Source organism: Aotus nancymaae, unplaced genomic scaffold (assembly GCF_030222135.1).
Source record: "Aotus nancymaae isolate 86718 unplaced genomic scaffold, 86718_ANA_hifiasm-v0.15.2.pri h1tg000020l, whole genome shotgun sequence".
In the NCBI taxonomy this organism is placed as follows: Eukaryota; Metazoa; Chordata; class Mammalia; order Primates; family Aotidae; genus Aotus; species Aotus nancymaae.
Window position 1 is genome coordinate 44,566,069 of NW_026988432.1, and position 12,442 is coordinate 44,578,510.

At 41.6% G+C, this 12,442-nt stretch overlaps 1 protein-coding gene across 3 annotated transcripts in view; it reads left to right on the forward strand.

Annotated features, from left to right (window-relative positions):
• Nucleotides 1–1,627: 1,627 nt before the first annotated feature.
• The window catches only part of GAREM1 (GRB2 associated regulator of MAPK1 subtype 1), a 209,339-nt gene continuing 198,524 nt past the window's right edge, over nt 1,628–12,442 (forward strand). For 2 of the 3 annotated variants that reach the window (XM_012447270.2, XM_012447271.2), the window contains exon 1: nt 1,628–2,198. In XM_012447270.2, the coding sequence (XP_012302693.1) occupies nt 2,078–2,198 (121 nt within the window). In that variant the 5' untranslated portion in view covers nt 1,628–2,077. Of the gene's footprint in view, nt 2,199–2,965; nt 3,021–12,442 lie in introns of those variants that run through there. The other variant, XM_012447272.2, reaches the window with a different exon arrangement.

The following is a 12,442-nucleotide window of genomic DNA, read 5'->3' on the forward strand; positions in this document are numbered from 1 at the left end:
TTAAAAAAAATCAATCTACCACATAAGGGTTTAGGATCTACTTACTAGTTGAAAGACCCTTGACCCTGCCCAATCTTAGATGTTTCCTATGTCATCTTTGGAGTCTGAGCTTTATTTCCAGAAATGATTAATTATTCAGAAAAAAATTAGCTGGCACTTAACTCTCCTAGGTTTTGAAAGATTCTATGTGAGCAACTCTTAGAACTTTATGGACTTCTGATTCTGCATACACTATTAAAATACTTCCCACTTTTTTCCACGACTTTTTCAAAAAATCAATGCAAATGACCCAAAGGTCAAAACTTTCAGCAGAATTTTGTGAAAATTATCGCTAATGCTTCAAAGTGAGAGGACCAGGAAGGTTGTGGTAGAAGAATCTGTGTTTTTCTTTAAACGTTAATGGTTTGTTTATTAGCACAGACCTTTTAAGTCAGGCCACTAAAAGGCAGTGGGACTTTTTCAAGTCCCCTTGGGCTGGCGAAGCAGGTGCTTGCTGTACCTTATCAAGCACTGAACCCTGAATACGTGTTGAAAACAGAGCTGATGTGCAACCTTAGTAACCACTCACCTCTGCTATTTTAACAAAATGTTAAGCTAAAAGAAAAAATATTAACATACAAGGCAGGATGTGCCACCTTTATATTCTGAGCTCTGTCCACAGTGAGCAGGCCACGCCAACCCTTGGGAGAGACAGAGAATGATTGATCATGCAAAGCAAACTGCAGGTTTGAATCCCAGCACCGCCATCTACTAGCTGTGCAATCTTGTCTTGGAACACATACCTAGAAAACGTGAATGATCCCAACGTTTAAGATGAGAAGAGAATTGAGTGGGAAAAGCAGGTGAAAAGAGTGGACCCTAGCAGCCTCCCAGTAACCTAGGTCTCCCTTCCCCTCTCCGTGTCTGTGGTGTTTGGTGGCCTCATCTTTCGCCGCCTCCAGCAGCTCTTTCACTCAGTGAAGGTTCTAGACCGAATGGCCACATTCCTGTGTGTGGGTACTGACCACTCACCACCTTTCTGCTTTTCGGTGCTTTGTTCTTTTTATCTTGCCTAGCAGCCAAAGCTGAGGCTGGTGGGAGTCATTTCCATCTCCGACGGTATTGGAGTAGGGTTGAGGGAAACGCCAAGGCGGGCTCCGCGCCTGCCGTCCCCAGCCCCGTTGGGCTGTGGCACTCTCCTGACCAAAGTCTGGGCCACCGGGAAGCAAGAGGAAGCACCACTAAATGTCTCTTTTGTGACCTGTATTTAGCCACTCCATGGCCAGGGTGGGAGTGGAGGCGGACAGTGCCGGACACCACGACTCAGAGAGCGGTCCCTGCGCTTGCTCCGCAATTCCCGGGCTCCGGGAACGGGCCTGGGCGGGGAAGGAGTCGGGGCGCAGCGGCACCCGGCGAGACTGCAGGGCGCCCGAGCGGTCGGACGGGGGAGCGAGAGCTAAAGCTTGCCGAGCGCGCCGAGCCGCCGTCGCGGGCGGCCCTGGCCGGGAAGCTGACGCCGCACGGAGCCCGCCCGACCATGGGAGCGGCGAGAGGCGGGGGCCGAGCGGGGGGGCGGAGCGGGCGGCGCCTGGGAGGCGGAGGCGGCGTCTCCCAGAGCTGCGCAGGCGTTGCTCGCACCTTGTTGATTAGTCAGTGCTGGGAGCGCTGCTATGGCGTTTCTCAGATCCGCGGCTCCTCCTCACACTCTCGAGGCGGAGGGAAGGAGGGGTAAGAGGAGGAGGAGGCGAGAGGGCGGCCGCCGCAGCTGCAGAGCCAGGGCCAGAGGAGGAGGCGGAGCGGGAGCCGTCGCAGCCACCCGGGCCGCCGCCGCCCGCAGCCTCTGGGCTGCTCTGAGTCCTCTCCGGGCTTGAGGGCACGCGGGGCGCCCCAGCCATGCCCCGCAGCGGCAGCTGAGCCGGGCGCCGGCCCCCTTCCTCCGGGCCGCCCCAGCCGCCGCGCCCCCCGGCTGCCCGCGGCCGGAGCTGCCCAGCGCCTCCCGCGCGCCCCAGACCGCGAGTGCGAGCAGCGGCAGCCGCCGAGGCGCGGGTGGTGCTGGCGGCGGCGGCAGGAGAGCGCGGAACAGGAGGCGGCGGGGAAGATGGACCCGGCGCCCTCGCTGGGCTGCAGCCTCAAGGATGTGAAGTGGAGCTCGGTGGCGGTACCGCTCGACCTGCTGGTCAGCACTTACCGGCTGCCCCAGATCGCGCGGCTGGACAACGGTGAGTCCCGGCCGGGGCGCGGGGCAGACGGGCGAAGACAGCCGTCTCCACGCGGGTGTGCGCGCGTGTGGTGGAGAGGGTGGGACCCGGGGGTAGTGGGCTCTCCGCCCCCGAGCGCCGGAGTTGGCCCGAGCGGCTGCCGCAGTCCTGGCGCGTTCTCTCAACTCCCCCCAGCAGCGGCCGGGGAGGTGGAAATCAGTCCTTGCAGTATAATTTAAAAGGACGCCCTAAAAATAAATAAATTAATTAAAAGGCAACATAGGAAGACCTCTGCAGATAGTAATCTTGGACGCCAGCGATCCCTCCCCACCCTCCTGCAAGAATTACTCAACCAGGGAAACCCTGAAGAGTTATCTTAGGCAACTTTCTTGAGAATATCATTGTGCTCTGGGTGGCATATTGATTTGGGTGCTCTCCTCCCTATCGCTCCTCCCATCCCCCGCCAAACAGATTTAAGAGCAAAAGCTCCTGGGTGACCATTGAAAAGGATCAGAGACCTTGTATTACAGCTTGTTTGTTTCGTTTAACCCAACTGAAAGTAAGTTAGGGCTGTGCGTAGAAAATGTTTTTAGCAGAAGTGATGGTATGCTTAAGGTTAATTATTAGGTTAGCGCATTTCCAGCCTGGAAAAAAAAAAATAAGTCACCAGAACGTGTTGATTCGGAACCTGAGCTCAGAACTAAGGTGTATTTCCTGAAACTGACCACCAGAAACCCACCGAACCTCCATTCCCCCAACTGTTTATTCTGCGTTGTGACAGCTGCAAACACATAGTTGCGCAGTCAAGCGAGTAGACACCTTTCAATTTGAGAGTGATGACAGGTAAGGTGGCAATTTAGGTGTGTTTGGTCTTCTCTTGCTTTCACTATAACTTCCGTGGGCTTTGGCTTCGTGCGATTTTAGACTGTTTGCAGAAAGAAGCCTGCCCTGCTGTGGAGCAGCTATGGAAGTACCCGGGCCCAGGCTGGCAGGCAGGCAGGCAGACAGAGCTGACTATACAGGCCAGGTCAGAAGAACACTAAGCAGACAGATGTCATTTCAAGTTACAGGCATTAGGGCTACTTCTTGATTTTTTGGAGTAAAAATAGAAAACACGAGATGTATACATATGCAAAGGAATTTTTATTCTGTTTCTTGTCTATGGGGTTTGATTAGACGTTTGTATCACTGATGTGAAAACAAATGCAGGAAAGTTCGTGAAAGCTGGAAGACCATCTTGGCCTGCTTGCTATCCTTGTTTGATTGTTGGTGGTAGTAGGGTGCATTGAGAATAAGCTAGAAGTTTTTAAACTAGTAATGAAGTGCAGATCACAGTAGCTGTTGAAGGGGGGACACTCAGGTGGTGTGTTGAGGCGTCTCTGCTTAGAGTAGGGGTGGGAAAATATTGTGTGCTTTAAATAGCATCTGCAGACCTGAATTGGTGTGTGTGTGTTTGTATTAACAGCGTTTCATTTCCTCCTCCAAAATTGTGTATATTGGGATATTGTGAGTCCTCACCTTTTCTGACCTTCTCTCATCTCTGAACACTGCCAAATTTGCTAGCTGGGCAGAGAGCATTGCTGCATGTGGTATAAAAGTCACTCAAAAGCTTCATTAAACAAAGTTTAAAGGGATGGAATATCACTTTCAGACATGACTTTTAGTTTTATTTCCCACTTTTCTATCCCTGCCATTCATAAAAAGGATCTGAATCAGCAGTGTATTCATCCCACACTTCGTTCTAAAATGAGGACGTGGGTAGCAAGTCTTAACACTGTGTCCTTTCAAGCTGTGGAATGGATTTTGATTACTAAATGTAATTCCAATTCTTCATTGTAAATTTCTCTTACTTCCTTATTGCCACTTGAGAATCAGAGTGGCACACACAGATTTGGAATCATAGCCTGATACTGCTTTATATCTTGCTGCTTTAACTTAACAATCCCATCTCATTTAAATATTTTTGTCAACATGATTTTTAATAACTGCCGAAGAGTCCATGGGCTAAGCTGTAGCATGTAATTTCATACCCTATTGTGGGGACATTATTAAGCTATATTATTTTGTGCTATTAAAAATTGTGATATAATGAATACTCTTGTACATACATTTGGGGTTTTTTTTAGTTAAAATAACTTTTTACTTTGCTGAACAAGCATGTCAGTCCTATTAAAATCCTTGATACACATTGTCAAATTGCTTTAGAGACTAAAGGAAATCCTCATTTATACCAACGTGAGCATTGTGGGAGTATCAGTCTGCCCACACCCTTAAATTATTAAGTATTTACAAAAATTTATCTGCTAATTTGATGGGGAAAAGTGTTGTTTTAGCAGTTTAATTTGGGTAGATTTTAAAAGAGTCAATTCATAGATTCTGTGCATATTTTTAAACATGTTTCAGAGCAGTTTAGGACAGGTTGAGGACATGCTGGCATATTTATAAATATTATAGGTGAAATCTTAAGTTTTGTGCTGTCCTCACCCTGTGTCTTTTCCCCAGTTTTAGTATCGCAGGTGCATTTTGCACATGCACACGCCCACCTATACTTAGACGTGGAAGGTAATCATTTTCCAAATCACTTGTTTTTAAAGAGACTAGAACAAAATTGAAAAACATACCAATAGTTGACATTATGCCAAGAGGAAATGATTGGCTAATTTTAAATAGTTGTTAAAGAATATTAAAAATCTAATTGAGTAGCTGGGATTACAGGCACACACCACCATACCCAGCTAATTTTTTGTGTTAGTAGAGACGGGGTTTCACCATGTTGACCAGGATCTCTTGACCTCGTGATCCACCCGCCTCGGCCTCCCAAAGTGGGCAGGTACATTTCTAGATGCATAATATGTATTGTATCAAATACTCAGCAACACAATTTTTAAGAACTTCAGAAACCTAAAATTCAGAGAAGTTGACTTGTCTGAAGGCTCACACCTAGTAAATGGTGGAGTGAGTTTTCCAGCCGACCTTCTGACTCTGAAGACTGACCTCTTATCTCAAGCTGAGCTACCTCCTGGTACTAAAGGAGAGTGGGGTTGAAGTTGTTCTGACATCTGCTCTAAATAGGTTCACTGTCTCTCTGAGAGCTTGAGGACTGGAAAGTCAATATTTTTAAAACAGTGTAGACACCAAATTAAATGCTGGCCTCATCCATCATACATATGACTTTCTACTTGCCAAAGGAGTGGCTGAAAAGAGGCCAGAGTCAATGGGGAAGAAGAGGTTACAGAATAGAAGAAAACAAGGAAAACATTGGGGTTTGAGGGCCTAGTAATATAGATGTCTGTTGAGATGACTCTTCAGGACATTTGCCATCCTTAGAATATTAACTACACAATATGTAAAGAACTCTCCAATTCTTTGCATTACAAATGTCACTCCTGAAGTTCCAGGTACATAGATGCATTCAGTATTACATCCTTAATGGTAAAATTTATATGATAAGGTAAATACAAAATAAGTGAATCTTTATGAATATTGTCCCATAAGTTTTTCTGGAGAACCGAAAGAAGGGTACTCCATCAATTCTCCTTAGAAGATTTGATGAGACATATCTCATCAGCTGAGTAAACCCAGTCAGCAGTGCAGTTAAGATCAGATATTTTAACTGGTTGATCATCAATCTTATAAATTGTTGGCTGTAGAACCTGGGTCAGCAAATGTGCTTAGGACCAAGGAGAGGACAGAGAAAATACTAATACCAACTCCACCCCTAACCATCCTCACCCAAAACTGGATGGTTAGGAAATTATTCATTTTCTCTCCCCTCCTCATTTCATCTTGGATAAACTCTGAAGACTTGTGTTAGAATAGCATTCTTACAACCTGTTTGCTTCTATACCTCCTAAAAGATTTGGCGAAACTCTGTCCCTAAGCACATTTTTCAGTTAAATGCTAAAAGTTTTCATCCTAAGTTTAAATAGTTGCAGGGTATGTAATTTCTCAGCATATTGTAAAATATTTTAAAGTATGACATCATTCTAAAAACTCTAGTAAAATATATATTTGATTTCCAATATCATTTGCTTAAAAAAATTCATGAGATGCAAGATTCAGTCTTTTGAAAGTTAAACATTTTACGCCTTTTATCTCTTTAAATTCTTATTCCATTTCCCTTCCGCTGTATAGAATTCTCAGTGTAATATATTTTTATGATTGAAAGTGTTCTGTTGATCACTCTGCCATACTCTCTGAACTAAAAAAAAAAAGTATATAGATTAAAATCCAGTATTTTGTATTTATTTTGATCATAAGACTTTCCATATCTAATGATTTCTAGTTTTTTTGTTTCGTTTTGTTTTTTAATTTTTTTTTCTTTTCTTTTTTTTTTTTTTAGAGACGGGGTTTCACCATGTTGGCCAGGATGGTCTCGATCTCTTGACCTTGTGATCCACCCTCCTTGGCCTCCCAAAGTGCTGGGATTACAGGTGTGAGCCACCACACCCAGCTGATTTCTGGTTGTTTTTTAAAACAAAGAATTGGAAATGACCTGACTTACAGAAATAGTTGTTACTTACATACTGGAGACTTTCACCCTACAACGTGAATCAACATTTTAGTTTTTTTGTTTCCCCACCCAAGGTCTTTGCACCCTTGGGCAATGCATCTTAGAAAGATGTAGAGAAGGTAATACAAGTGCATTACTTTTGTAAAGTGAGTGAAGAACCATTGTGAAGGGGAGATGATGAACAACAGCTTCCTTCCATCACTGTCAAGATCATCATAGGATGAATGAATGTCCAACACAATCATGGACCCAAGCCCATTAATTTTTAAACAAAAGTACCTTTGGAAATTCCTGATGTAGAAACTGATTCCTTTCATTTGTGATGATGAGCTCCTTGGGAAGTGTTAGCTTTGCCTCAAACATGTACCCCAGTTTAAAGAATGCTGGTCTAGCACAGTAAAAGATGTGTTAATGCCCCTGTTTGCTGAAAGGAAAAGGAAGACCAAGTGCATGGAAAGGCAGGAAGAGAGAAGAAAAGAAGGTGGTAGGAATAGGAGACTGCTAAATAGGTAGAACAGGAGCAGTGCCGGTCACTCCTTCCTGGCTGTGCTGAGGAATCAGATCAGATTCTAAGTTCTGGATGTGTTGGGACTGTGGGAACTTTGGTCCTTGCTTTGCATTCAGAGGCATCTGCGGCTTTTTCATTTACTGGCCTCTAGGAGCGAAAGCATGGACACTTAGCCCTCAGGGAAGCTCCAAGTGGCTGTTTGTAAATATCAATGGTCTTTCTCAGATCTGTGTTTTATCATCAAAATTGATGTGAGTTCTCAGAATCTGCTTTGTAATTGTTGTCCTTTTCTTTTTCTTTTATTTTCTTTTTCCCAAAGTAACTTAGTTTTGCTCTTGGAAGATGTTCTGTGTTTCTCTTGTGGCTTCATTTCTCCTGCCATTCTATATTTTGAGAGAGTACACGTGGCCGGGGTGGGGGGAATGATAGTTTAAATAATGCTATATATGGAGCCAGGAGACATTCGTTCTGTTACCGGGACTGCATTTCATAGTCATGTGATCTTGGTCAGGTCTTGTAACCCCTTTGATTTGTAGTTTTCTCATGTAGAAAAACTGGATGTTATACTTGCCCATATTCTTCATTCAGTAAGTTGTTTATTCAGTCAACTAACACTTATTAAGCTCCTACTGTGTGACAAGCCCTGTTACAGGTGTTGGGACTATAACACTGAACAAATCAGACAAAAACATCTGTCTTTGTGGAGCTTACATCCTTCTGTATCTACTTATGTGAATTAAATGCAATAATAGATGTCAAATACATATGTGAGATGGCTGTAGTAGAGATGCAGATCAGTTGAAGGGAGGCTTCAGAGTATAGCATATCATTTAGGCAGCAGCAAGTTTTATTGTCTTTGTACAGAAGAAGAAACTGAAATAAATGCTCTGGGTGACTTGAGTGTATTTCTTCTTGAGTATTCCAGCTTATTGATCTAGTAATCTACAGGTTATAAAAAGGCAGCGAAAGGTCTTTATCAGGGAGAAAGTGTTATAAACTGACTAATCCAACCAAGATTGGGCTTCGGAGAGACTGGAGGAATTAAGAAAGGAACTTTACTTTTTTAAAAAAAGAGATGGGGTCTCGTTATGTTGCTCAGGTTGCCCTCAAACTCCTGGGCTCAGATGATCCTTTGGCCTCAGCCTCTCAGGTACCTGGGGCTATAGACCTGAGCTGCCACATCTGGCCAGGAACTTTTAATTTAATCCAGAATCACAGGTGAGTCTTACCAAATGATACCAAAACAATGAGCTTAGACACTTGCATCTTTTTTTTTTTCTTTTTGTGTCGCCCAGGCTGGTGTGCAGTGATGCAGTCTTGGCTCACTGTAACTTTTGTCTCCTAGGTTCAAGCAATTCTCCTGCCTCAACCTCCCGAGTAGCTGGGATTACAGGCATGCACCATCGTGCCCAACTAATTTTCGAATTTTTAGTAGAGATGAGGTTTCACCATGTTGGCCAGGCTGGTCTTGAACTTGTGACCTCAAATGATCTGCCTGCCTTGGCCTCTCAAAGTGCTGGGATTACAGGCATGAGCCACTGTGCTTGGCCTTTTTTTTTTTTCTTTTACTGTGTACTCATCATTATTTTCACTGATTAATGATCATTTTTTAGTAGCTATAGTTGTATAATGGTTAGCAGAAAAGAAGTGCCTACTATAATGTTATACACAAAGTCTGCGATTAAAAAGTCTCTTTAATATTCATTGATACATGATATACTTTCACTTTCCTGCAGTTTTCACCTATTCTGACTATTGACTGTGCCTAAAAATGATGAGAAAAGAACAGGAGAGGGCATTGTAGCGGGCAATGGTTAGTGGGCATAGACCCACAGGACAAGATTTGCAGATAGCTCTTCCAATGTCTTTGTTTTTCAAGTAATATGGCTGTTTTGAAAGTCTTTTTATTTATTTTTTCCCAGAAAACAGTACTGTAATATCTATTAATAATAGCAAGTATTTTGAATGTAAGGTGAATATTTACATATTCTAGTTAAAAAGTATAACTTTTTAATTTTTGATTGACACAGTCATTATGTTACTACATATTTAGGGGTACAATGTAGTGTTTCAATATATGTACACATTATGTAATGATCAAATCAGGCTAATTAGCCCATCTATCACCTCAAATGTTTATCATTTTTTATGGTGGGAACATATAAAATCCTCTTTTCCACCTATTTTGAGATACACAGTACCTATTGTTGATCGGATTCACCCCATTGTGCAGTAGGACACTTATTCTTCCTTTCTAATTTAGTTGTAACTTTGTACCCAATGGCCATCCTCCTCCAATTGCTCCGCTTTTCTTTACCCTCCCCAGTCTCTGTTAGCCACTGTTATATTCACTACACCTGATTTCATGTCCTTTTTATATATGCCCCATAGTGGGATTGCTGGACCCCTATCTATCATCTATTACTGAACCCCTATCTAATGCTATGTATAAAAATCAACTCAAAATGGATTAAAAACTTAAGTGTAAGACCAGAAACTGTGAAACTACTCATGGAAGAAAACATAGTGGAAACACTTTATGACATTGGACTAGGCAAGGAATTTTTGGGTAAGACCTAAATACATAGGCTACAAAAGCAAAAATAGACAAATGGGATTATGTAAAACTAGAAAGCTTCTGCATGGCAAAGGAAACAATCGACAGAGCAAAAAGACAACCTACAGAATAGGAGAAAATATTTTCAAACTGTGTATCTGACAAGTTGTTAATAGTCAGAGTACAGGGAACTCAACTACATAGCAAAAAGAGAAATAATCCTATTTAAAATGGACAAAAGACCTTAATAGGCATTTCTCAAAAGAAGACATACACATGGCTTATAGGTATTTGAAAAAAATGGTCAACATCCATCATTAATCATCAGGGATGGCAAATCAAAATCGCAGCAAATCTCATGCTACTCTAGATAGAATGGCAAAAAGACAAGCTATCAAAAAGACAAAAGATAAGTGTTGGCAAGGATGTGGAGAAAATGGAACCTTTACATACTGTTGGTGGAAATGCAAGAATGTAAATTTAAATTAATAAAGCCATTGTGGAAAACAGTATGGAAGTTCCTCCAAAAATTCAAAATAGAATTACCTTGTAATTCAGCAATCCCACTGCTAGGTATATATCCAAAGGAAATAAGTCTTAAAGGAATATCCACATTGTCCGTAAAAATCTTAAGACACTCAGTTCATCTGTAAAAGGAAAACTGGTTTGACTGTTGTGATCAACTGCATTATAGTTTAAAGAGGGAGTATTTTAGTCTCTTTTACTTATTGGCTGCCTTACTGAAATAGCAAGTTCTTGTAGACCAGCTTGTAAACTCGTTTATTTTTGTTTGAGATTCCTGAGGTATCTGTCTTTTCGCTTACTGAGCTGCTGGTTCTGGGAGACTCATAAACTCCCCACTCATCTTCAGCAGGACTGTCAATCTTAAGAACACCAGCTATGATATGCCATGGGAAAAGTAAACTTTTATTTCTGGTTTATGTATTGTTTTTGTAAAATATAAAATACCTGCTAAAATATTGTTTATTTAGTTTTTGAGGCAGAGTCTTGCTCTGTCCTTCAAACTGGAGTACGGTGGTGTGATCACAGCTCACTGCAGCCTTGAACTCCCTAGCTCAAGTGATCCTTCCACCTCAGCCTCCTGAGTAACTGGAACTACAGGCACTTGCTACCACACCTAGCTAAGTTTTGTATTTTTTATGGAAACGGTGTTTTGCCATGTGGCCTAGGCTGGTCTTAAACTCCTAAGATAGAGCCATCTGCCTGCTTTGACCTCCTAAAGTGTGGGGATTACAGGTATGAGCCACCACCCCTGGCAGGATGAATTCCTTTTTTTAGAAGGCCTTTCCAAATGGAAAGCCTCCCGACTGCCCTGCTGTGTACCCCTAGTCCCAGTTTCATAAGAATTGTTTACTAGAATTTTAGGTTATAGGTATCTAAAATTATTTTTATCATTTCCCAGCTCCTAGCACAATGCCTGGCATTTAGGAAGCACCCAATAAGCATTTAATAAATGAATGAGCAAATATCCATATTAAAAATTATAAAGTCCAAGATATCTATATTACTACAGCAATGTGTGAGCTCTGCAAGTCTGAAATAGAATGTCACTTTTGTTTCATTTGAGGCAGACATTATATTTTTAAATATATAAATTGGAACTAAGATGGCAGGTCTTAATATTAGCAGAAGGAAAAATAGACTATCATGATTTATAAAATAATGATTCTTAGGGTCATTAGTTACCCATATTCTGAATAAACTATTCCTGAAAAGTGCAATTCATTTTTCAGTTTTTTACTTTCTTGCTAGTTCTTTTCATTCTGAAATTAAAATGTCTCCATTACATATTATGTATTGCCATGTCACTGAATTTTTAATCCTTGTTACTATCATGCTATTCATATGACTTTTGAGTATATGGACTAGAATGCCATAGATCTTAGAAACTAGTCAACTCTTAACAAAGACCTGATTGCATAGTCAGCTAACCATTTACCCATCCTCTCATCTCTGGGCACCACGGATTTTACTTCTAAGCAAACAAGCCACTTGGTTCAAGTAATGTTACAAAACTACAACTGCTAATTTGGTACAGTTGTCATCTTCCTAGAATAGCCCCAAGTTTGACTTGTAACAGTAGTGTCTGAATCCCAGACAATGAGTTTCCTTTTATGCCATGCGGGAGCATTACATAGTGGTAAAAGAAGAAAAAAAGTGTTCCCAAGCTCCTTTCCAGTTCTGCAGATGAACTGCTTTACAATTACAGGGCAAGTTATTTTAATTTATTCTGCTAATTGTTAACCTAATTTGAAGTATTTGAATACTATGTGGGCTTTGATGACCTTATGGTTGTTTAATAAATACCAAGTTATTGAATTTAAAATGCAATATGAATTCTTTATAGTTATGAAGACATTTTAGTTAATACTTAACATATATAGTAAATTGTTATGATTAAGCCTGGTTATAAGGTTGAGAGGAATGTAACTCTCTATGAGCAGTGCTTACGTATGTGTCCCTGAGAAGATTTAAAATGAGTTGTGTTCTGTTTTTTTTTTCTCCAGTCAGTAGAGAAAAATTTCCTTGATCAGACTGTTTTTTTTTTTTTTAAGTAAGATGACAGTTTTCTCAATTACCAGATTTTAGGATGTTAGAAATGAAAATTTGCCTACCGAACAGGGAACTAGATTTTAAATATCTAAAAGTACCAGAAAAGGGGTAAA